This window comes from Phalaenopsis equestris, unplaced genomic scaffold (genome assembly GCF_001263595.1).
Source record: "Phalaenopsis equestris unplaced genomic scaffold, ASM126359v1 Scaffold000623, whole genome shotgun sequence".
NCBI lineage: Eukaryota > Viridiplantae > Streptophyta > Magnoliopsida > Asparagales > Orchidaceae > Phalaenopsis > Phalaenopsis equestris.
This window is the reverse complement of record NW_018165063.1, coordinates 293,131-320,475: the sequence shown is the minus strand read 5'-3', so window position 1 is coordinate 320,475 and position 27,345 is coordinate 293,131. Positions and strand designations below refer to the sequence as shown.

Genomic DNA, 27,345 nt, shown 5'->3' with positions numbered 1-27,345 from the left:
TATATATATATATATCTAAAAATTCATATTTACATTTATACCAAGCAGAGCTTTAACATCACATAAGAATATCATAATCATTAATTCCTTAAAAATAAAATGCACATTTTCATGATACCAATGAGTTATAAGTGTAAATATTATATTTTAAGAGTTAGATATATAAATACATGAAAATTGTGGTATATATATATATGCAAATTTCAAAAAGAAAAAACAGAGAGAGAACCTTCTACATCTTAGAGATTACATACTTAAAGCGGGCCCAACTGACAGCCCGATCCGTACAATTAATTAGTTTTTGACAACCGTGTGAACTTATTTAAAAAGGCAGGGCAATATTAAGGCACCAGCAGACCCCCCCCGCAAATCTAAGGTCCGGGTTCCTATCGCTTGCGCCAATTTTGTGGGCGTTATAACTTAGCAGATAGTAAATAGATTTTTCCATTTCTACAAGCCACACTTGCCAACCGCTCGGCGATAAACAGCGGGGAAGTCACCGGGAAAGTAGACTCCGGCCGTTGAGACTTCGGCGCTGTATCGGCTTCGTTAAAGCTCGGATTATCTCTTTTGCTATTGCAGATCCATCTTCCCCACCCTCTCTTTTATCTTCGGTCGTTCTTTTCTATCTGGAGATTCGCCTTCTCATTCCGAGAAATACCCTAGATCGGGCCGCGACGTTTTACGTCCGACGAGGTTGTGCACTTTTGCTTCTAGGGCTTTTTAAAGGGTATCGATGGCGGATGGGGAGGATGTGGAGTACGATAGCGATCCCGAGGACGTGCTTCGTCCATCGATGATGCGTCGGAGGGAAGCCAGTGACGACGAGGACGGAGAGGGGTCTGGCGTTGAGAAGGAAAGTAAGCATGTCAGAAATGAGAGGCTTGGTATTCGATCAGATGATGAGTTGGAAGGGGAAGGAGGTGCGCCGGGGTATGACGAGGAGGAGTACGAGGAGCAGGAAGAGGACGAAATGCTAGAAGAGGAGGTGGAGGAAGAGGACATGGAAGGTGAAGACGAGGTCGGGATTTTGGAGAGGAATGTTCTTAAGGGAGGGCACAGCAGGGATGCAGGAGAGTTCGAAGGTCCAGCAGTACTGATCGAGGAGTCCGGCCTGAGGTCTGGCGGCGAGATGGGTGGGTATAGGGAAAAGAATCAGGCTGAGGAACAGGAGAAGAAGGAGAACGAACCTTATGCGGTGCCAACTGCTGGCGCATTCTACATGCATGATGATCGGTTTGAAGAAAACGGGAGGGGACGGCACAGGTATTCTTTACCATGCTTTTTCTGGGATGTTGTTCAATCCAGTCTTTGTTGGTATCTGGTACAGTGGTGGTGCTTTCTTCTCTCCACTAACGTTGCTACTGATTTTTTTATACATTAGTTGCATAATTTGTATGTGTTGTGGACCAATTGCATGAAAAAATGAAGATGATTGGTTATGCAATATTGTTGTTTTTGATTAAAGTGCCAAAATAGTGCCCGATTATTTACATGAGCCGTTTTAGCCTAGAGTTTGTAGGAGTATCAAAATAGTTCTCAACTATTTTAAAATTGAGCCATAATAGTCTACCGTGAAGACTATTTCAGCTCAAATTTAAAGAATTTTGAGGATTATTTTGACACTTCTATAAACTCCGAGACTAAAATGACCTCGTGTAAACAATGGGGGACCATTTTGACACTTTACTCTTTTATTTTTGTATTGCTAAGACTGTACGTGTTTTCTCCTCATCATGTTTAGTAGTTGAATTTTCATGATTTTAGACTTATAGTATTTGCTGATCAGTACTCCTATATATTGACATTGGATTGACACTTGGATACATCGTGAGTGAAACAATTAGATGAGTGTCATTTATTTTCCAACACATGGATACATTGTGAGTGAAACAATTAGTGGAGTGTCATTTATTTTCCAGGAGTTGCTTTTGATGCAATTCTGAGAGGATGCCATGGATAATTTTATGACTCTGCTATGTCGATTAGGCAGTCGTGGAAACTTTTAGATTGTGTTTCTTTTATTTTCTTGTGACTTATTTTAGCAATGCATATTCTATTTTTTGGTCATTTATCTATTAAGCTGTACCTAGCTCATCTAATTTATGAAGCTTTAAGGTATCTTATTTTAAAATGTTGTATATATTTTTAAGGAACCTAATATTACAATAATTACATTATCATATTCTTATTTTTTAAAATGATGTTGGATGTGATAATGATGCAGCTCAATAAATTTTTAATTGATATTTGAGGAAACAAAAAAATTGGGGTGAGTTTGATGTGAGTTGGATGTGCAATTGGCCACTTCAAACTTCTTTTGAAATCGTCCAATCAAATTCCTTACACAAAAGCTAGATATATACTAATTAAATTCAATTAATTAAATAAAAAAACTAAGTGTGCAAGTGTAGGAAATATATCATGCATAAGTGAACTAATGAATTAGTATACAAATATTTTCCATAATAAAATTTATTACATTCAAATATATTAAATTATGTGCACTCAATAGGACACGATGGATAAAAAGTATTTATGTAGCCAACCCTACTTAGTCGGATAAAGGCTTGTAGTTGTTATTCTTGTTTTATGTGCACTCAAAATTAATAGGATTAACACTAAACATGATGCCACACAAGTTTAACTTATACGATGAAACACATGCAAGAGTAAGCTGTTGAATGAGTAACAAAGTCATTAGAACTGTTTCATCTTTTAGAGATTATGTTGTAAATACCGATATTAGATGAGATTTAACTTTATTGAATTACCATGCTAATATAAATTTTATGGAAAATAAAAAGACTAACTAAAATGAATGAAAGTAAATCGAAGAACTACAGGACAGAAATAAACTACTTGTATCAATAGGGATGAAAATCTAAGGATTAATTTTTTTCAAATTCTGCAGCTGAATTATTGCGAATCAAATTAGTTGACTATCACAAATTTGTTGCAATCAATTCTAGATCTATATCTACTGTTCTATTGAAAAACTAGGGTAACCAATTTATCAATACAACCTAGTCATTTCGGAGGTGGATTCAATACTGGCAGATTTTTATGACATCTGACAATCTCTTAATCATATTAGTTTGTTTTCCATTTGTCTTCTTGAATAAGCTTCCAAATCATGTAATCAGTGGCTAGTTAATCACACATAAATAAAGTGCAGTTTGAAACTGTACAGTACAAGTTAAGAGCTTACAATAACTGATTTCATTCATAAAAAGTTAACAGCATAAATTGTTGTTTACATTCAATCTTTACAAGGAGATTTTATTCATAGTAGAAATTTAAAACACATAAAAATACTTATTTAAAAACAAAAACAAATAATGAAGGGAGAAGGAAAAAATATGTTGTGCTTGGTTTCGCTCTGGTCCACTATCGTCGTCTTTCTCCTCTCCAAGTCCCTCCTGGCGGTTGCTTTTTTTATCTCTTTAAACCTGAATTTTGTTCTATTAATATTACGTTACTTTTTTTTTTCATCATTCTCTAGAGGCAAATTGCATCACCCAAAACTGCTCAAAATCAGGCTATTGCCAAGTCAGGTGCTCGATGTCCGGTTCGGGCATCTGTTGTGATCACTTACACTAGATGAAACTTTTGAAAATTGTTAACTGGTGTCCGGGTTTCACGTAAAGCTCCTAGACATTGAGCTCTCTGCCAAAATTTTGATTTTTTAGCTTGTTTTGGCGTTGGATTTTGTGTCGAAGGACCCAGTCTAAGCTCTTTAGCTTCTAAATTGACTTTGCATGTTTTATGTTGCTCGGACAGCCCCTATTGAACCTTTTTTTGCATTTTGAATGTGAAATTCACCAAAATTATCGGTTTACAATAAAAATAGTTTAATTAGTAGCAAATTTCTTAAATTGAGTGAAAATTACTTGAAAAATTTTAAAACCTAGCTAGGAAATTGCTGCTGAAATGACAATTTTCAAACACCTTTATACTTAGATTTTTACTCTTTTCTTGAGCAAAGCAAAAGCAAATAATTAGACACAAAGGCATACCGTTTTAATAAAATTTCAACAAATGTAAAAATGATTATTTCTTATATAAATCATGATGCTCTGGTCTTCTTAAAATTTACTAAACAAAGCATTAATATACTATAATATCCCTTTTTGTTGTCATCATGTGTCACAAAAATTGATGGAATACATAACCTGAATACTATTTAGTTTTTATAAGATTACAACCACTTAATACATATATGATTAAATTTTTTTTTTGTATGCCTCAAAATTTTGAATTAGGCATCGCTCATCCCTTTAAGTCACTTTTGCAAATCTTCAAATGAATACGATGGGCTATTATTTTAACTACTTTTTACAAAAATTGAACAATGAGTTTGGTAGAACCATGGGGAACAAATGCTTTCTCTTTCTCTCTCTCTACACCCTCCTAGAGAAAATATAAAGTTCAAAAGATAGCAATCAATTGCGAAACCATCAGAAAATATAGAAAAAACTAAGAAGAATAGAAAACAATACAACACATACAACTTGACAATCAAAGCTACAATGTAACACCAACCGCTGTGAAACCAGACTAGCAGAACAAGCATATTGGAGTGAAATACTCTCCACGCTTAGAGTCTACATTGTTTCCAATGCAGTCACTGGGAAAGATAAATAAGAAAATGAAGGGGTCAGGGATAGATAATTTCCCTGCACAAGGGTTGCTAACTACTCTGCAAATACTTGAGCATCACTGCTTTGTCCTTTTTCTGTTCAATAAAGACATAATAATTCATAATTAAAGTGAATTACTGAATCAATGAGTTAACAATTTATTGGTCTAAAAAGTGTCGAGTTGGGTCGCAATGAATGTTGATTTATAGTTGTTAACCTGACATTGTTTTTGTTACATTCAACTTCATATCATGTAAATTATTAATCTTTTGGTGCTTCAACTCTGACGCCCTTATCATCCACAGTAGCTCTGGCTTTGGTTGCTTATATTGTTTTTTCCTGGAGGTTGAGGCGTATGGTAGCTTTTTCCATAGTAATGCACTGGCAGCTCTCTTTTTGCTTTAATTTTTTTTTTTTACTCTTCGTGGTTGTGCTGATCACAAGATTAATTCTTCAGCCTTTAGGTTGCTTTGTTGGGTTCTCTCCTAACCGCAGGTCAAGGCAAATGATGTTTTTTGCAATAATGCAGTGAAAAATTTCTTGTGTTGCTTATTCATTTCTTCATAGACCTTGAAATTCACTTATTTTTCCTGCCTTCTAAGATTTAGTTTGTTTTCTGAATGTGTGTTTGCTCTCTGTCGGTAGTCAAGTCAACTTAAAATAATTGGTATTTTGAGTCATCATCAATGTCAAAGATTACAAAATTTACTTGAAAGATAAGTTTGTTGACTTTAATTAGCATGTGTTCAGTGGTACTTCACTCAACTCTTAGCCCTTTACAGATTGATATTTTCATTAAATTAATCCTCACACCCAAATCACTGAACTTCTCAAGTAAATTGGCAGTTCATTTCAAATATCATCTCAAGGCAATATGCCTTTTGTATATGTTAGTATTATTTTAATTTATTTTGTACTTTGTATATTTTCTTGTAGTGCTTGAGATCCCATGTCTTAACCTCTAAATAGCGGATCTTAGTAAGAGATAAGGTTCCAATCTTTTCTATTTTTTTTTTCTTGTTCTGTCATTATGATCTCTTGACAAAGTTGGAACCATGGGATGGCAGGGGGGACCCTTGCAACCCCTAGATTTCTAGTAAAATTTTTAATATCATATAATACACCGACAATTTGTCCCTTAGACTTAAAATACATAATAATAATTTATTATTAACTATTTTTATCTTAATAAGAATATTTGTAATAGTTTTTTTTTTAAAGGATATGAAAGTCATAAAATTAAATACTTGCCACTCCTTAACTTTTCATTTCGTCACCTTTTTTTAATTTCTAGTTCCACCTTTGCCCCATGACGCCAATTGTAGCGGATTCGTAAGGATTTAAATCTTCTTACTTTCTCTACACATCCCTGTTTTTTTGGCTTATCTTTTCTTTTTTTTAAATTAGTAAGGTATCACACTCAAACATTTCGAGATCCTACAGTACTAACATAAGGTTGATGCAAAATAGAAGGTCTAAGCACAACAAACAAAATTAGATCTAATTACATGATTGGAACAAACTATGGTTGTATGAACAAGGATGAAATTTTTGAGTTTAGATTTCACTGGGACTTTTGTTGATGAATGCTTCGGAACCAATTCAATCAACTATCACAAAATTGTTGTCATAAGATCTAAAGGTGTAACTTATCATTCATTAAAAAACCTGAGTAACTAATTTATCAATGCAACTTGATCTTTGAGGTAGATTCAATGCTGAAAATTTTCTACAACTTTGCACAACTATATAAGAGATTACACAATTTCATTGCAGATGTTTTTATCCTTTGATTGGTCGAGATAGTTTATTCATGATGAGTTTTTTTTTTTCATCTTGATTTTGAACATTTCTCCAAACCATGCAATCGGCGGCTAGTGGCTGGTCAATCATCTGTAAGTAAAGTGCAAGTTGAAACTATGCAACACAAGTTAAAAGCACACAACAACCGATAACAAAAATTCAATATTACCAATCTCCATTGCATTTAACCCCTAAAAGGCGATCTAGTTTAATTTAGAAATAGAAAACTCAAAGCAATACATAATTAAAGCGAAAACATATAATAGAGAGAAAAAAATTTAAATTGTACAAACTCTTGCTCTTCACCATTGTGAACATTCTCTTTTACCCTAGTTTCTTTTGGTGGCTGCTTTCTAGATCCTCCTCCAAATCCTAATTTTTATTCTAGTAATATTATAATAATTTGTTTTCGAAATTCTTCTAAATTTTGTAAGTTTTGGCTGGTGCTAGGTTGGGCATTTGGGTGTTAGTTGTGATCTCGTGCACATCAAGTCAGGAAACTATGTGCTAAGCTTAATTATTTGTCTTGCTTAGGCGCTTGAGTGCTTGGAACGGTGCTTGGGCTGCCAGATCCAGCACTTTAGGCATGGGCCCATGACTTCCAAATCTCTCTTATTACATCATATGCTGCTTTAACTGTTCGAATTACTCTAAGAAAAGCTGTTTGTAAATTGGCCAAAAAAAAAAAAAAAAGGTTTTCTTACATTGATATAAATAATTCAATCAGTGCAACAAATTTCTGAAAATTGAGCAAAAGTTACTTGAAAATTGATGTTAAGCTAGAAAAATGCTATTAAAATGATGACTTCCACTAATGTGTATGTTTAAGTATTTGAGTAAGTGTTTACTTCTGAGTTCAATAGATATACAATGTTCAACTACACTAGCTAATCATAGCATTCTATTAGCATCCAACACGAGTGTAAATCTAAATATTTAAATGCAAATTATCTTTGAATAAGTATTTTTCTAATGTGAGAGTAGTTTTAATTTATGCACCAGTGAGTGAAATAACAATTCACAAATGCACAACTATAGGGATGAAAATTTCATTGATTAAACTTATCAGCCCAAACAATCAAATAGATCTACAATAAATTGCAGAGGAATACATTTAAACTTTAGAGAATGAGACAAGAATATTTACATGATTCAAGCTAGCATTTGCGTTCATCAACACCTAGGAACTCCATCTACTTAGAATTTTACTCCCCAATATTGTTGCCGAAATACCAGCTTCTTTCTTCCCTTAGTGGCGTAGAATTCCATAGTATTTATTCTTTGATCTAGTACAAACACAATGTGTCTACCCTACTAAATGCAATGGCAAATTTCTATGTTAATGTTCTCTTCAACTTTGGAGATGACTAGAAGGATAGCACCTTACAATTACACCTCAATCACAAGATAACTCAAGAGAATGATATATAGTTTTAATCTGACATACAAAATCTTGAGATTGTGAGAGCAAGGATCTTGTCACTATTAGGCTTCTCAAGGAGAGAATAATTGAATGCAATATTTGTTTCTTTTCTTGAAAACTTCAAAACGATGTTACAATAGAATTATTTGGATTCACTATTTAGGTTGATTTTTTTTATACTCTCCCTAAATTCCTTGATTTATAGATATGTATCTGGGGTTTGAGTATTATAAGAAAAACTGCATGATCACTTATACGTATGATAAATGCCTTTTAATATAAAAGTTAGGGATAAGTGCCTTTTGGAAAGACTTGGATTTGATTAGGAGTTGGTTGTGTGGAGTTATCGGGTCTTTTTCAAGTGTGGGTTGAGTAGCTTTTTCAGTCATAGCTATCTGGGTTGATTCAACCCAGTCAGTCTACTGGTGGTTTTGGATTAGTTTTGTCCTGAGATTGGTGGACATTCTCATCCTTACTCAAAATGTGATTTTACTTATGTTAGTGGGTAGATACTTGGATTTTTGTTGGGTTTTTAGACTTGGCAGTTGCGTTAGTCTTAAACCCAACATTTCAAGTCTTTCTTGAACTCGGTTGATGAGCTTGTCTCCTTAGTCTCGTTTTGGGCAAGTCTGCCTTTTGGGTATACAACTTCAAAATTTCCTCAGTGGTCTAGTAAACTAGCTACTATGTAACATATTAAGCAATGCAAGGACCTCGATGTGATCATGTTGGGCTCAACCCAACGTGAATTACATTTTCTTATATTGGTTTTGTCAGCTGATCATAGGGAATGTAAATAAATGTAATTTTTATTTTTAATAGAATTTAATAAATATAAAGTATGTGGTATCATATATGAAATTACATGTAAATAGTTCAATGAATCTAATATAATCAAAACTCATGGCAAATTCATTAAATATAAGACAAACATATAAATAATATTTGATGAAATCTTAATTAATGATAGAATGCAAATTCAATAAAATATGCAAAACACTTTGAATCAATTAAATTTTTTGAAACTTTAAACCCTTAGTTTTAAATGATAGTGATTTTCAAAATAGCTTATTATCTTTAATTAATGAACTAAGGATATAATTAATTTGTAAAGCCTTTTAGAGAAAAGTTACATATATAATGGACATCTTGGGTTCAGTTAAATTTATTATTAAACATGTGATCCACGTCATGATAATGAGTGAATTAAGCATACTTGAACAATAATATGATAATAATTTTTGTACATTGAAAAATGTGAAGTAAAAAAAATAAACAAGAAATCAGTCTAATTAAAATCTCTTAAATTATAGATTATTTTTCTGAGTTTGAAATAAGCTATTTAATTTTCTAGCAATTTTATTGGAAGATATGAATCAATACAAATAAATGAAAAATTAATCCAAAAGAATTTCCCATAAATTTAAGATTAATTTTCCAATTTCCAAATAATTTATGAAAAATTCTATTAGTTCAACTTGAGTTTATCTATGATTTCTTAGGGGACGTTTAGTTGTAAATATTTTGATTTCAGGAGTATTTTAAATGCAGTGTAAAGCTAATGCAATATTTTAAATTACTTGAAGAGTTTTTTGATTAACGATAATGTTAATTTTGAACTTCGCTTGACTAAATTTGAATCCAAACTGTTAAGTACATTGATGTCAAAATTGTTCTCATCTTCTCCTCCTATCAATTCCTATCTATGACTTTGGCCTTTTGTCAAAATAGGCAATTATTTTTCTTGAACTCGGTTGCTCGAAAGAATTTTTCTTTTTGGCTGGAACAAACTGTAGCACTCCTATTTCGTGCTGATAAGGTAGAAAGTGAGTAGAAGAATACCCCACAATAGTGGACATGGGAGCGTGTTGGCTGGATTCAGAATTCAATGCGGGCAAAAAAACAAAAATAAAAAAATCCTTGCCAATGTACAATTCCACAACTAAATCCTTGGACCAAGGAAAATGAAGATGAGAAGATTCTTGTGGTGGAGACGAGCATCGTCGGTGCAGTGCGCTCAATAGTGGCAATAGTGAGGGTTGTAGAGTTTCTTATCACACTGGATTTGAAATTCCCCTTAATCAGGTGAGTTTTTTTAAAATTTCGGTGTTTGAAGAAAAACATATTCAATGTAACGTTTGGGAAAATTCCAAATGCACGAAAATGAAGCATGGGGTGAGTTTCAAATTCGTGGCTGGGTGTTTCAAATTCGTCAGCAAGTTAATTTGAATTTTTTTTTCCTTTAACCCAACACTTGAAATTTCAAAATTTAATTTAATTTTTTTTTACTCTTCACTCCTCATACTTCTCACCAGACAGCCTCTTACTAAAAATAAACTCAGTAAAATATATTGAAATCCAAGTACAACTCACTTTAAGCTACTATCAACTATAGATTAAAAAAATTGTCCAAGGAGCACGCCTCGAACTAAGTCACTAAAAAAAATAACTTAAAGTTAATTGTCATTATTATTAATGAGGCTTGAGTTTTTTTTTTCCCATCAGAGATGTATGCCTCCATTCTTTATTCCAAGGTGGCTGAGGTGGCATGTTAATTAATGAAAGTTTATTACTTTTTAGTATTATATAATATTACTTTATCTTATATTATAGAATGCCTAAACCCCAAATATATCTTTGTTTGGTTTTATGGCAAACACATTCACTTAGGTTTTGACTGCAGTTTTTGGTCATTTGTTCTTTGTCCCAATTGTGACAGCAAGAGAAGGGAGTATATAGGTCTAGAATTTGAGGTCTTATTCGATCATGAGGATGATCTAATGTGAATTAGAGTGTGGATGAGCGATTGTGCGAGAGTGGGAGGACGAGTAGGTGGGTGAGCAACTGCTAGTTTGTAGGGAGGTTTTTTTTAAAATTTTATATCAACAATTTATTTATCTTGCGTAGTATAGGATTTCACAGTTTGTATATGGTTTTCTTTATATATGGAGGATTTTTTTCCCTTCATTTTCTTCTTAATGTAGTCATATAAATTACATCTAGAATATTATATACTATTTAATAATTACATGAAAGCGACATTAATGATTTAGCCTTTATTTGTATGGATGAACTAAGAAAATATGTTGATGATTTGTCATATTTACGAATTTTTTAAAATTTTTGAGTTTTTATTTTTATTTTAAGGATTGTCTCAATCTACCCTGAAAACAAAATACCTCAGTTTGTATTTCCTCACTTTAAACCTTTCTATCATCTTGGAGCTTTGATTTTTCACTTCAATTTTCATGTTTTAAACGGTTGATTTCTCCTTCAAGTGAGCATTCCTATTAAGTTGCTTAGTCAAATAAACTAATTAATTATGTGGTTGCTTTAAAATGATTAACTTGCAAGCAAATAATTGCAAACCATTTGATGTCACCACATAAGGTTTGCATAATCAAATTAATGCTGAGCCGCATGAGTAACATGATTTTTTGGATTTAGCAAGAATTTAATAGTGTTGGAATTATATAAATGACGAGGATCTTCAAAATATTGGCTAAGGTGCCTTCTCATCAAGAATGAAGAGTACGATGAAATTCAAACTATTTTTTATTATTTATTTTTTTTATTTATTTTATGTTCTAGGTTATTGGACTATGCATGCTTAGTACATCTATCAACGCTATAAAGGGTCTATATTGCTCTTCATTGAGTGAAGCCGCTTCTTAAATTTCTTTCTTGTTGGAGTTGCATTTGTTTGATCCATGTCAATGAATTGTTATTGAACATTTCACAGGTTAAATGACTAATACCTGATTAGAAGTTATTTCCTACTCTGGTAAAGTTTAATATCCGTGCCATTCAGTATATTCTTTTATCATTGAGGTTTGTATTAGTTGAGCTGGATGTTACTTTAGGAATTAGGAATGTTAATATAATTCGAAAAAAATAATAAGTAATAAATAAATGAAATTTTAAAATGAAGATTTTATATGTTTACTTTGTTGTCATGTAATCTATAGATATTTTGTGTTCTACTATATGAAAACCTTATTACTGCACATGTCTGATAGACTTTTTGCTTACTTTCACTTGATATTAATTTGATATGTTTTCTTTGAAAATGATGGTAATTGAATACTAGTATGTTAAATCATATTGCTTACTGCTGGCTACATATTTGTCAGCTCAATTTATATCCTATAGAGCTCCATATTTCTTTTTTGAGATTTTCATTTGATTACATGAATCTTTTAAAAAAAATTAGGAGTTGTTTGGGATCACTTTTTATTTTTATTTTTTGTTTTTTCAACAGAAATATAAAAAAAGCATGTTTGTTCGGTGTTTTTTATCCTTTTTTTTATTTTGTTTTCAAACAACAGTGCCTTTTTTTGAAAAGCACAAAACAGGAAAAGCTTGTTATATTGTCTTTTTAAAACAACACCCATTATCTCGATCCTGATCCCAACCCCAACCCGGGCCCCGGTGCTTTCTTCGACGCCCAGGTGATGCAATGTCGATGCCTTCAATGTCAATGACGTCATTTCCTTCTTTGCTAGCGATGCTGATGCTGATGCCGATGCTTGCCCACGTCATCTCCCTCAACACCGCGGATTATGTCATCGCAGTTCAATTTCCCTGCTGAGAAGCTTAGACTCCTCTGCCACCATCTGCTTCCGGTGAATTCCTATTTGGTGAATGGAGGTAACAGAGAATCTCGACGTTCGAGCTTGCTGTCGTCAAAGTTGTGAGGAAAGAAGCACTGGATGGAGTTGAGGAATTCTTCGGAGCAGTGGTGGAGGAAAGCGTGGTTGGAGATTCATATGAGGGTGGATGGGGGGACACCGACAAAGGCGGCGTGGTTGAGGAGGTCACAGTCACTGGAGCGAGAGTAGTCATCTCCGGCGAGGAATTTGCTGGAGCAGTGGCAGAGGAAGGTGGGGGTGGAGGTGGAGGTGGAGGTGGAGGTGGAGGTGGAGGTGGAGGTGGAAGGAATTATTTTATTTTTCTATTTTTGTTTTTTATGGTTACAGACAGAAAATTAATGTGTTGCCGAACATGTTTTTGTTTTATTTAAAAAAAAAACAAACTAAAAAACAAAAACAGAAAGTGAAACAATCTCTTAGGAATCATTCAATTGAAAAATTAAAGCTTCACTTGAAATTTATTCCTGTGGATTAGTACTGATGAAGCTTGGTTCAAAATAAGTAGAACATTTGATGCATGCTATATTTGGACATTTGGTTTCGGGGGAATTCTGATACCTGCAGAATTGCTACACCTTGGAGTTTCGTTTATATTGATTCCTTGAAATATGTTTAGCCAAGTTAAATATGAAGAGATTTTCTATTTTTTTTCTTTGATTAATTGTGAAGTGGTATAATTTAATTTTACTAAATGTGATGTTATTTTGCTAGAAAGTTTGAGCTTCAGATTTTTTTTACTCTTTTAAATTTTCAATTCATCAATAGACGAATGCCTGGTGGTCGAAGGTTATGGGAGTCTAAGGATGACCAAGCCTGGGTTCATGATAGGTTTGAAGAGATGAACTTGCAGGATTGGCGCTATGAGGTAAATCACAATTATTTTTATGCTGTTAATTTTATTTTATTTATGCGTAAAGGATAGTGAATATCTTCTTTTATTTAAGTTAGCTTGTGGATTTCAAATCCACTTAAATTTGATGAGTTTTTAATTTCCAGGAAAGGAGGATGCGCAGAGGCCGTTTTCGAGGTCGCGGTACTGGGAGAGGAAGGGGTGCAGGTCGTGGTTATGGTAGGGGTAGTACACCACGAGCCTATCATGATGACAATAGGAACCAAAACCGTACTTTGAAATCTGTTAGGGGGAGGGGACCAATACGCTATGAACCGCTATCAAATAGCAGAGAGATTTCCTCAAATTCACCCAGGCAGTAAGCTATTTTACCATTTTTTCCTTTGTTCTTTTTTCTATTATTGTTAGTGCAACATGCATTCCTTGCATTATTTTTCAGGCACAGAAAAACTCAGGAGCAGACTTCAAATAATTCTACTGCAAAAAAATTCCCACAAATTTCGGATGCGCCGCCTGAGCCAGTTGCTCCTAGAAAGCAAGCTTTTGCCTCTAGTTTAAGCTCTGCCTCACCTCCCTTTTATCCTTCTGGCTCTTCCAATCAGGACATTTCTGCAATTCAGAAACGTGATTTGCAAACGGAAAGCAACAACAAGCCTCTTTCATCTACGGTACAGATGGAAAATTTACTCTCGGCACAGCCTGCCTCATTGTTCAGAGGGAAACCTATTATAGATTCTGTTGGCTTTGATAGACTACATCTGGATGATTCAGTTCACCAGGTTTCTGGAAAAGCTCTGGTTCATGCTCAGGCGCAGGCTTCTGGGTCTTCAATATCATTGTCAAATGCGAATAAGTCCCCACCATACAAAGTCCAAGGGAGAAATTCAACTCCTTCAATACCCAATCACCTAACCTCTTTTAACCAAGTTGCCAGGATACCATCGCAAAATCAACCTTCAATTGTTCATCAGAAACCTGTTCAAAGTCAAGGTCAAACTTCACAAAGAATTTCCACCCAGCTGGTGGGTCAGCATCTTGTTATTGCAAACCAGGTTATATCTTCACATCAGGCTTCTGTTAGTATTTCTTCTGAAGGAGAGGAGGCAGAATCATCTGCTGACCATAGTAAATCAAACTCTACTTTGGTTGGAAAAGGAAAAAATGTTAACCACGGAGCTGGAAGGGGCTCCTTTTTCTATGGTGGTGCTCAGGTTATTGGACCAACAGGGACTGTTGGTCTTCCACATGGTGACCCAAACTTTGCAGGCACCCCTGCCCTTTTGCCAGGTTGTATTTTTATTTTTAATTTTATTTTTAATCATTCTCCATTGACAGATTCGTTTTTGTTGATCATTGTTCATTCCACTCTCCTTTCAGTGGAGTTCATTTGGGTTTTTATAGAATAATTTTGGTATTTATGGATGCTGACATTTTTTTTACTGTTTCCATTAACAATGAAACCTTCCAATTTTTTAATCATGTTTTTCTTTTTTAATAAGACGTGTTTGTCTTTTTGATATTATTCTGTTTGTGCTTATTTTTGAAGTAATTACTGTTATGTTTAATTTTGACTAAACACTCTTTTCTTGCAGTAATGCAATTTGGAGGCCAGCATCCTGGAGGTATTCGGGTTCCAGCTGTTGGCATGGCTTTGCCGGGATATGTGGCCCAACCTGGCTTCGGGAATTCTGAAATGACTTGGTATGTAAGCCACACTCTTTTTACATATAATATGTATCTCAGCATAAGTTATTTGTAACTTTTATCCATGTGTCCTCATGCTTAAGCATTATGCAGTTGAAACTTGTATATCTGCTAGCCTTTTGTACAAAGCGATGACTAAGGAAAAATTGGTCTTCCTTTGATTCAACCTCGCCCTCCCTTCTTCACATAACCTTGCACCCTATGTAGCAGTAACACTTCTAAAAATGTGCCGTACTCTTGTCGGACACGTAGCAGACACTGATACTTGTCCGACACGTCCCAACACCATAAAATATATGTGAATTTCTTTCAGGCCAGAACACATCCGTGTCACATAGCAACAACACATCAGGTGTGAGTTTAATACGATTTCGAGAAAATGGGACATGAGTATTAGAAAATTATAAAATATACTATCGAGCATCGAAGGTGCATCAAAATTCATAAAAAAACGACTATTAGTAATTTCCTCTTTGTTATAGGATTTTTTATATTTTAGTAGATAAGTTGAATTATAAGTTGGATAATTTTTTTTTGAAACATTATATTTAATTTTAAAAATTTATTTTTATAAGCCCGTGGTTTTATAATGTAAATTAAATATATTAAGTTAAATTTTATTCTTGTATAATTTGTGCTGTGATGTTTTTAGTAAAGAATAATGAATGCATATATATTTTATATTACTAATTAATTAAATATAAAAGCATGTTCATGACGTGCCGTGTCGTGTTCTATTTTTTTCAATTTTCTTGTGTCTTCGTATTGTGCTGTGTCGTGTTTGTGTCCCCATGTCCGTGCTTCATAGACTGCACCTTATATACATATGCATAAATAAGATTAGGTAGAATATATATTCATAGCATTGTCATGGCTATGCAATTATTTTTTATTTATCCATTTTGCCTCAGAAATGTTGACTTCCAGATCTGTTTTCTTGAAAATGTCAGGGTTCCAGTTTTAGCAGGTGCAGCTGGTACTCTTGGAACAAATTATTGTTCACCCTACATAGCTCTTGATGGTACTTATTATGCTCGACCATCAGGACAGGCCTCTACTTCTGTCTCTTCTTCCATGTAAGTAGTGCTTAATGGTGTTCCTTTTTCATTTGGTGTTGCTTTCATTCTATTTGCTTCCACAGTTCAATCTCTCGGTAGAAATTTTGTTTACCGGAACCTTTTGATACCCTTTCATGATGAATTTGCAATTTAATTGCTCTGCAACTTAGTTACAAAGAGCTGTTTATACTATCGACGGGAAAGTTGTTAATTTTGTACTAAAATAATTAAGGTTGATTCGGCCATCTTTCTTAAGATGTGGATATTTTGCTCTATTTATAGGATAAGTAATGCTTAATTTTACAAAAAATAGCTTGCAGTTTAATGAATTCCCATTGTGAGGTTTGTTGGATGACCAAAATGTTCTTATGCATGCTGCTTCTCTTCAATAAAATTTGATTTGTAAATATTTATGTGGTGATGAGATTGTTCTTTATATGTGACAGCGTGGCCTTTTGTTTAAGAAGATAGTTGTCATTTCCATTCTAATTTTACAAAAATTTTAAACTTGTATGTGAATATTTTTTTATGCTGAACTTTTTATGAATTAAAATTGTTGAAGTGCCATTGGATCAATAAAGTCTAGATGAGGAAAATTAGATACCATTGGCTCATTGCTTATATGGAAAGTCCTCTTTTATGGATTCATATATAAAAAAAAGGAAAGAACGGGTCTGTTGATTGCTCTCTTGGCATCAATTGGAGATCTGTAAATATCGAACAGTTGATAGCTAAAGGTTATTTTTATGTAATTATTTTTGTTTTATTTGTACTATTTTATATACCCATTAAAAGAATGATCAAGTTATACTTTTCTAGCCACTTATTCATTCTGATATTTGGGTAACATCCAATATTCTCAATATATCTGGTGCTAGGAATTTCAGGTCTGGGCCTCGCTCATGCTTGGCTGTCCACTTGAGATTTCTCTTAAAGCCACTCAAAGGCACCTTAGATCATTGCTTTTACACCTTTATTAGCATCTTCTAAAGTCTTCTCATTCCAAATAATCTATCACTACAAAGCAACCTCAGCCCCCTCATTGGGAATGCTAATAAAACATCAACATTCATTAAGAAATAAAATTTCTATTGCTTGGCCCTTGGATTTGTTTATAGAATTTATGATCCTTGCAATAAGAACATCAAAATTTTCTTTGAATATACCTTAAATTGATAAATATTGCTATTGCAGCTGACAATTTACACAAGTAGACATTAAAACATAAAACATTTAATGCATAAATACAACATGATGGACAAACATTAATTCATGATGACCAATCATTGGCTCTCTTGGAGTGCAGAAAACTGTAGAGTATTGGATGATGCTAGAGGAAGACATGTTGTTATTGAATTGAAATCCATGTTCACGGACCTCGAGAAACATCAGATAAAAGTGATCCTTCCAGAGGTAAAATAGGTCATTAGAATCACCATATCATAGGAAGAGAACAGTGGTTAAATAAAATAAGCATCATATTGTGCATAATGATTCTCAATTTAGATATTTGAAAAGCCCAAACAACTATTCAAATGAAATCTCTCAACATTTGGAAGTTTTGAAGCAAAATATAGGAATGCTTGACAATAAAAGAGATGATGAAAGTAGAGCCAAGAAGATCAGGCTAATTTGTCACGCTTTTATTTATTTCTTTAATTTTCTTTTCTTATTCATCTGTCCTTTGCATAGGTCACAGCTCAGTTTGGATCCAAGTTAGGCTAGGAATCACATACACTTTCTAATATCTACTGCGTTTGTGTTAGATAGACAGTGGATATGGACAGGTCTACCGACCCCCCTAGCACATGCTTGGCATTTTCAAATTTTCTTTTCCAAAGCATGTGTGGCAGATATGGCTCAATATGGTTTGGACTTGTCTTGACATGCCCAATTACACGTATGTGAGGGGCAGCCTATTTGTGAGATAACACTACATACACAAAATAAGCGAGAACTAATAATGATTATTGATTGCTAATATAGAATGTTAACTAATGAAAATTGACATATGTGAAAAGCATTTATTTAATTATGAATAGTTTGATTTTTAGGCGTGGGTCATAATTTTTTGGGTGGTCTGTGGGTTTTGGTACGCACTTTTAGGAAGGTATGGTAGGATTGATTAGCTTGCCATATTTTGTAAATTTTGAAAAGGTTTAGTACTATTATTTTGGATAAGCAGCAACTCGAAGTGAAAACAAAAGATTTGATCATGTGATTGCGTAAAAAAATGAAAAATGGAAATTGAAAATAAGACAGGAATTGAATCCTATTTTAGGAATGACTATTCGTTAAAATTGGAAAAATTGTCTTCTAATTTGTTAACATTACATGAATTTGTTATGGAAGACTTGGAGGGAGGAAATTTAGAAGAAAAATGATTGGTTTCGTAAGTATTGTCGAGCGGGATTCTTTCCAGAAATGAATGGGTTATTGTAGGTTGTTATTAGAGTATCTAAAAGCTTGTTAGACGCTGGAGAACTCCAGCACAATATAAATCAAAGGAGAAGTTCAAATGTAACAAGAAAATCTGCGACAGTAAAGACGGAAAATATGTGCTTGAAGATAGTAAATAGCAACAGTAACATCGTAAAACTACAAACAAAAAAAACTCAGGAAAACTAGTAATATTGATATCTTTCAGTGTTTTAAGGATGGTTTATGAATGGAAATTGACTTGAATCTTTTTAAGTTTGGAAGCATGAATTATGGAAGGGAAAAGATTTAATTTTGGCAGGGATTATTGAAGGGGTAAAGCTGGGGGTTCAAATGAAACAAAATTTTTTCATTATCCATGATATTTGAACTTGATTCTTTATTTAAAATACAAAAAACTTCTTTTTAACACTTAATATAATAAAAAATATATTCTTAGATGACATGAAACTATTACCTACTTGACAGTTGTCAAATAGAATATTAAGGATATTTAATATATAAAAAATAAGGCTTACCTACCCCATGGATCTCTCTTTAATGAGAGTTTCAATGGGTTGATATATGCAACGTCACCTATGCATTTATGAAGGGAAATGTTAAAAACACAAAAGTTATCCCTTTAAACTTTTTGCAGTCCTTATTTAACAATTTATCTTGTAAAATATGTCCATTCTATTGCCTTGCAGTCCTTATTTAACGATGTATCTTCGTTGCTTTTTAATCCAGCAAAGAAAGTAGTGGAGCTAAACCTGCTAACATGTTGAAACCTCCTCAGAAAAGTGGTAATATACTGTAACAATTTTATTATTATCATTATTTCAGTTTTATATTATTGTTCGCCATTTTATTTTTAATATAAGTATTGACATCAATATAATTTTTTAAGAGGTTGTAAACGATGAATTTGGTCAACGTCAAAACAAGCCTCGTAGGTGAGTGCAGATATTTCCAATCTATACTTCATGCTTTAGCCTTCTGAACAGAGCATCGTTTATTCATTTAATTTACATTTAATACTTCCAGGTACTCAGAGATGAATTTTGGCCAGTGAAGTACATATAAGATTTTCTTATATTTGAATAAGCAGCTTAAGGTTAACCGTCTGGTTTAGAATGTATTTTTTTAAACTCCGAATGACTATTCCTTTTCATCTACAATGTGTACCTTTGTGTTTTTAGTTCCATCGGAGACCCTCTGTGATCTTCAGTTTGGATCTGAAGCACTTTGGGGTGTTTATATCATGATGGAATGCTAGGTAAGAACTGTTGTCTTTGTTTAATGCCTTTTTCTGAGTATTTTGTTTCATTTTTAGCCTTTCCAAACTTACCGTTTCTTTTGTTATAGTTGAAAGGAATGAATTTTTTTTAGTTACCCCTTATAAGTGAGTTATCAGGGCATGATGCGGTTTTACTGGAACTTGAAATAGTATGATATATAGGTACATCCTAGTGTCCTAGGAACCAAAAAAGGGGTTGCACAAAGTTGTGGCTCAACCTTTTGAGCGTGGGTTGTGACGGCACTTGCTTACATATCGTGCATGTTATTCACTTAGGATAGCTGGTTTAATGGATTTCATGCCTGCTTGACCACAACGGGCATTCCCAGCTTTTCATAAATTAGAATGCTGCTGTTGTTGTATCAATACTTTTTTTTTTCTTTTGCGAGTACAGATAGCATAGCATTGTTGTATTGAAATAAAAATAGTGAAAGAGTCGGTTGCAATAACCCACTGAAACTATAAGAAAATGCATTTAAGAAAAGGGGTGGCTCAACAAAACACAAATATAATTGAATGTCCAAACACGTGCAGACAAAGAAGTATGCTGTTTGACGTAAGACTTGAGACAAATCTCATAATAGAACCATTGCTCAGAAACCAAACTTTATAGAAGAAGATTCTAAACAAGAATACTCGAACAATTTAGTTGTGCATGCCGAGCAGGGGCTAAAGGTCACTAAGAATATACAATTTTCATCTTACCCCTTCATCATTCCGACTAATAATTATGACAATGTATGAAGGTAAGAGAATCAGGCCCAAAATATGAGAAATTTCCTCTGACTACCAAAGTATTGAAAGTAAAAACTCCAAAATATCTTAGAATAACAAACAGTCCTCAAGCATTCCTTATTCGCTAAATAAAAAGCTCTAACCCAAGTTATAATGAGGAATCCATAGAACATATATGATAACATGAATCAAAACCTAGACTGGGTGAACTTCTTCCGCACATTTTAAAACCAACCTATAATATGGATTTGATTTTGGTTTCCAAGTGTACCAACCCTAAATCAAAATCCTATAATATAGATATAATACTTTTGTGTGTGCATGCTTTTACGTCCACGCACATGCTTGGGTTGGGTGGTGTCGTTACTGATTTCAACATGAACTGTGGAAAAACTTGAAAAATAGTGAATAACATGAGAACAAGATGATGGCTAAACATCACCTGGGTTTTGGATGGACCGAAGCCTCCCGAAAGAAAATAAACACATGTCTAAAAATCCTTTTGTTCTCAGCCCACACCAAATAACTCCTATTTATAAAGACCCGACTCTCTGAATTACAAGTATATCATCCTAAAACATAGAGACAAATAACTAACTAAAACAAAAAAAATCAAGACAGAAACGGAAATAAAACACTGAAGTAAAGCTCGCATTATTCTCCTGGAGGTTGCAAGGTTCCCTCATATTGAGTCGACTCGGAATCTAATTCATAATAAGCAACCAACTGGAAGCATTGAAGTGATGGAATCGCTAATCCCAAGGTTGGTCAAGTTCGGTGATCCAAGCATCTTATAACATTGTCACTGTTGAAACTCGATCAAGTCATTTCTAGCTCTAATGTTAAGGTATCTCAATCCACTTGACATCAATTTCTAGAGAACGATGACTAATAGATGCAATTTCTGCTTTAAGACATTCAACTTGTCTCATATCAGGGTCAGAATGCAATGACTAGTTTTCAAGCTTGGTTGCTGTTGAAGCAATGATGTCTGATCCTTATGATCTTGAATGTTAGTCTGATGCTGATGACTGAGAGAATCAAAATCAACATTTCAACTAGTTTGATCACTATGCAAATCCCTCCCATCATGAGAATTTTCACTATCAGTTTTTCTATCTACTGCTTGTTCAAAATTTGTCACTCCGAAAATTGGTCGCCCTCCTGAGCATTTTCACAATAGAAGCTGAAAATTTGTCATCATCATACATGTACAATGGCATTGACATTGTTTCCAACATTGACTCTTCAAACCCATTGAAAGTTGAGGCTTCTCTATGAAATAGATTTTCATTTCGTTTCTCAAGAAGTTTTATTTCTTGATTCGTCCAATTTTTTCGGTGGAATGGTTCTCTTGTTCCTTGCCTATCACCACATTTTTGGATTCATTTTGACATTCTCCTGGATCACGTTGTTCAGGAACCGCCAATTTTCTTGTAAACGATGAGTTTCTCGGTGGAAGTCTTCTATGTCTAATTCTTGAGCTAGACGCACATTGTTTCTTCCAGCAGCATCCTGATTTTCCTTTCCTGCTATTTCGGTGGAAGGTTGTAAAGGAGAGGAAGGAGATGAGTTCTCAGGTGATCTGCAATCAAAGGTAGGTTGTAGGAAACACTGTAGGGAAGATCAAAAAGATGGAAAATTGGGACCAAAATCTATTGATATGGAATTCCTGCACACAGAACCTTTGGATTTCTTGCAGGCAGAACCGCAAGATTCCAAACAGATCTAAAATCCAGGAAATAAAAAGTTTTGGCAGAAATCCATAGGACAACAAAGGATAAGACTGGACCGCTTCATGATTGGATCGAAGGTAGGTTATAGGAAACACCGTAGGGAAGATCAAAAAGATGGAAAATTGGGACCAAAATCTATTGATATGGAATTCCTACACACAAAACCGGAAGACACTGATTTTTTATTTCTTGCATACAGAACAACAAGATTGCAAACTGATCTGAAATCCAGAAAATAAAAAGTCTAGGCAGAAATCCACAGGACAACAAGGATAAGACTAGATTGCTTCATGATCGGATCAAGAAGTCTCAGTTCAACCTACGATTGATGGTAGATTTTATAGAGAGCAGTGTAGTGATGTGGAGGTGAGAATTAAGAACCAATTTTGTACGAACTGGGCTCACGAAATCTTCACCCGATCCACCAACAAATCTTAGGAGGACCCTAACTATGATCTCAATCAAGTCAAGAAAGTTTTCTATGCAAGAGCCCCAGAGCTGTAATACCAAAATTATACCCGATCAAATTGGGGTAATCACTAATTGCAGCAAGAACAATGAAAATAACTGGGAAAAATAATGAATAACATGAACAACAAGATAATGGCTAAAATCATTTGGGCACCAATTCAGAATACAGTTGCAGGGCAAGGTTTGGATGGTTCAAAACCTTCGAAGAAAAATAAACACAATTCTAAAACTTCTCGTTCTCAGTCCACACAAAATAACCCCTTTTTATAAAGGCTACACTTTCTTAATTATAAGTATGTCATCCTAAAATATAGAGACAAATAACAAATTAAAACACATAAACGAAGACGAGCTGAAATATAAAAAAGTCTAGCTCCCACGTCACTAACAAAGTAATGAAATGCCCAAAAAAATGAACTGTTAACATCTTAATACCAAATTTTGTGATAGAAAATGTTACATAAATATCAAACTATAAAAGATAAAATAAGATATTAAAGTAAAATACTAAAACGTAATTAAATAATAACTAAAATATGTTTCAAGTGTTCAACATATATGCATCTCTTTGGCACTCATATTAGTCCATCACTTGAGTAAACATAACTAGCTGTAAAGTTTAGAATCTTTAAAGTCAAGGAATGTGGGGTGGGTGCAGAGGAGTAGCGACAGCTGCGACGATAGGGAATGCAGAGTGTTGGTGGTTGAGATGATGCGTGAGTGCTATCGAGAGTTGCATTGGGGGGCATGAAGGTTGATTGATATAATCATTTATTTAAGATTTGTAAAAAATAATTTTTACTAGAATTGTGTACACCTCAATTATAGTGAGGGAAAGGGTGCCTCAACATGTGTGAGGCTTAAGCCCCATATTGGTAGAATGAGGTGTAAGCTTTATTGGGTTTCATTTGGGAAAAATCTGAATGACATTTCATAACTCAAGTGTGTGTACACGCGCGCGCGCGCACACACACACATGTACGTACATATACATACACACGCACACCAACACACACACCACACACACATGTACGTACATATACATACACACGCATACAATAATGCACACGGGTGCACACACACCAACACACACGCACGCACACACACAATCATACATACGCCTTGTTACAACTCTGCTATTAATCTACTATTAAAATTTTATTTTATGTATCAATTTTAGATCTACTCAAACAAATGACTTTAGACTCTAATGTAGACATTCATGATTTAAGTTTTTCGTGAACTCTTTCTCTCGTCTTATCCACAAGAAGAATATCATTAGCAAAAAACATACACCAAAGTATCCTTCCGTAAGTGTCCAGTAAGAGCATCCAAAACTAAAGTAAAAAAGATATGGGCTTAAAATCGATCCTTGATTTATATATTATTAATTTTAGATCTACTCAAACGAAGGCATACACCATAGTACATCCTCCCGTAAGTGTCCAGTAAGAGCCTCCAAAACTAAAATAAAAAAGATATGGCCTTAAAATCGATCCATGACCTAATCCTACTATATAGGAAAATACTTGGTCAATCCCCCGTCTCTTTGAACAGGAGTAACAACTCAATTATACATATCTTTAATGACTTGAATATAAGTCATATCAATGCCTTCCTTTTTTAGAACTCTCCAAAGAACTCGTAACCCTTTTCTAAATCAATAAAAATATTATGTAGATCCTCTCTAATCTATCTGTACTTTTCCATCAAACCTCAATAAATATATGGCTTCCATAGTAGACTTTTTCGACAAATCCAAACTGATTATGAGAAATCTTTTATAACCTTTTAACCTATATTCAATTATTCTCTCCCATAATTTTAATGCATAACACATTAATTTAATTTCTCTATAATTTGCACACTCTCGCGCATCTCCTTTATTCTTAAAACCGGGGACCAAAATCTATAAAGCACAGACACAGATACGGAGACACGACACAATGCGATATGACGACACGATATATTTGAAAAAAAAATAGAATATGAAACGTCATAAACTCGTTTTTTATATTTAATTAATTATTAATATTAAATATCTATTTTCTATTATTCTTTATTAAAAATATCATAACACATTTAAGAATAAAATTTATATTTATATTTTAAAACGTCATGCTTATGAAAATTAATTTTTAAAATTAGATATAATATGTTCCAAAAGGATCCATCCAATTTATGCACTAAAATTTAAAAAATTCTATGATTACAAAAAGGTAATTACTAATGCTAAGCTTTGACAAGCATTAGATGCATATTCGATGCTTAATTTTAATAAATGTTAGAAGGAGCTTCGACAGGATGAGAGATGAGGCAATTTCAACTATGAGGTATAATTAAGGCTATACATATAGTTTTGATTTTTTCATTATCTTGTCCAATCTTCTCAAAATTGTGTTAAACTCACGTGTTATGCGGATTTGAGTGTCCCAGACGTGTTCGAGATATGTGTAGTGTTGAAGAATTGTCGGGGCGTATCAGAAAAACGTTGGGGCATATCGGTGTTCGATGTGTCCGACACATTTTTAAAAATGTCAGTGCTACTTAGACCATAATACTCTTCCTCCTCTCCTTAGGCATTTTTTTAGTTTTTAAAATAATATTAAAAAGTTTACTAAGCCAAGAAACCCCTAAATTTCCTAAATATTTTCACATTTCTATTGTGGTACCTAAATCTCCTTGGGCATCTTTTTAGTCTTATTGATTTTTAATTCTTAGTGTTCTTTAAAGCCTCATTAACTTCTTTTTTACTAATGTGGCGGTAAAAATAAAAGAAAATATATTATTTTTAATGATATTAAGATCACTAAGTAGATTGTATTTTCAAAAACTTCATTAGAAATATTAGTAAAATATTTCACCCATTTATGCTGAATAAATTCTCTAAGAAAATTACTTTTTGAGAAAATCACTTTTTGATATTCATTTTAATACAATTTACTTGAATTAAATCTTTACTTTTTTTTATTTGACTAATTTTTACATATATCTTGCACTATCTTTAGTATCTAATCTCTTATAAAGATCAATAAAAGCAGAATTCTTAACATGATAAATTGTTCTATGACACTCTTACAAACCATCTTATATTTCTCCTAGTTCTCTAAGCTTTTTTAATTAAACCAATTTTTATAACAAAATTTCTTATGTTTTTTTTTTCTTCCACATTACTCAACCTACTATTTTTATTTATGAAACTTTTTTCCTTTTGATTCCCCTAATACATCTTCTCCACTTTTTTAATAGTGTTTGTTACTTATCCCACATAAAATTAGCTTCTTTATGAACATTCTAAATCTTGAAATCTTGAAGTTTACTCGTAAAAATAATTTTATTTGTCTTTTAGGTGCCACTTCTAAATATATGACAATGTTTCATTGTATTTTTCATCTTCTAACTTTTTATCTTAAAATTTAGAACTAATAATTGATATTGAGCTCGTAAATTTTCACTTGAAATGATGAAACAATGAACCAAAATCCAACAGTGAATTGAATTGAACCTTCATACATATTAGAGAACATACTTTTTTTCAATGAGGCTCCTCACATCATCATTAGAGAGGCATGTTATATGCTAAAACAAGGACGTAAAATAAAACGATGGAAATAAAACAACATAAGATGGAATTATAAAACCAGAATGTCAATTATACTCATCTCAGTGCTCACATCCTCTGCTTCCAATGTCTAAACATTCAGATTTTCCTCACTGGCTTTCATAGATATGCTCTGTTTTGCTCCATATATCTATTCTCAGAAATTCAGTCTAATGATAAAAACTTCGGTATGCTAGCAACATGCCTTAAAGAAGCACAGCTTAACTGCTTTAATGTTGGAGGATGGATATTATTTTCTGTAATAACGATCTCCCATTCTGATTTTGCACCATGCAGGTTAACAACGCCTGCTGACGAGCCGCAGAACGATGCAGTGTTGTGGTTGGGCGGTTCGACGTAGAGTTCGACTTAGGGTGGGTTTATTTTGACGATTCTTATCGTTGTTCTATTGACCATCACAATGCAAGTAATGTTTTTTCGTGCTTTTAATTCTTTCTGCGTTCTTCCGCCTCAGGTTCCAGTGCAGTGAAATGTTATTTTGTTTCTTGGTTTTGCTGTGTGTTTGTTGACAAAATAAGTAGCAGAGTGCCTGCTTATATTTGTTTATATTTGTGCTGAACCTCCAGTATTTCTATCTTTTATTCCAATGCAGTTCTATTTCGAGTGGTGGCTTGCCGTGTGTAACAAAACATCTTGTGGTTGAGAGCTTAATTTTCTTTAGTTGCGAGCTTCTGCTTCGTATAGTTTTAATGCAGCAAGGAGATTTTGGTTAAAATTATAAAAGTATTATTTCAGAAGTTCATAAATATGCAATTATTTTTCACGTGTAGGGGAGCAGAGGTTTCTGAGTTAAAATTAGTGAGAACATAGAGATGTGAAGAAATTTATGTTTGAGATATGGACGAATCACCACTGGTAATGAATATTGTTTCATCATTATTACATGATTATCTTTATTGATTATCACTGTGCAAAAATGTGTGAATGATT

The 27,345-nt window shown here is 33.6% G+C and overlaps 1 protein-coding gene across 4 annotated transcripts; it reads left to right on the top strand.

Moving 5' to 3' along the window:
• The first annotated feature begins 370 nt into the window (after positions 1-370).
• Positions 371-27,345, top strand: LOC110029991. 4 transcript variants are annotated; one of them, XM_020732514.1, is made up of 11 exons: positions 371-1,266; positions 13,287-13,386; positions 13,518-13,729; positions 13,811-14,658; positions 14,964-15,072; positions 16,026-16,151; positions 19,302-19,357; positions 19,462-19,507; positions 19,599-19,668; positions 19,754-19,830; positions 26,692-27,025. In XM_020732514.1, the coding sequence occupies exons 1-9, from the start codon at positions 737-739 to the stop codon at positions 19,624-19,626; spliced, it is 2,055 nt and encodes a 684-aa protein (XP_020588173.1). In that variant the 5' UTR covers positions 371-736; the 3' UTR covers positions 19,627-19,668; positions 19,754-19,830; positions 26,692-27,025. The 4 variants fall into 4 exon arrangements, with proteins under 4 accessions (XP_020588173.1, XP_020588176.1, XP_020588175.1 ...); XM_020732517.1 differs by lacking the exons at positions 19,302-19,357; positions 19,462-19,507; positions 19,599-19,668; positions 19,754-19,830 and having other exon boundaries at positions 26,692-26,768; positions 27,008-27,345; XM_020732516.1 differs by lacking the exons at positions 19,302-19,357; positions 19,462-19,507; positions 19,599-19,668; positions 19,754-19,830 and having other exon boundaries at positions 26,692-26,768; positions 26,870-27,025.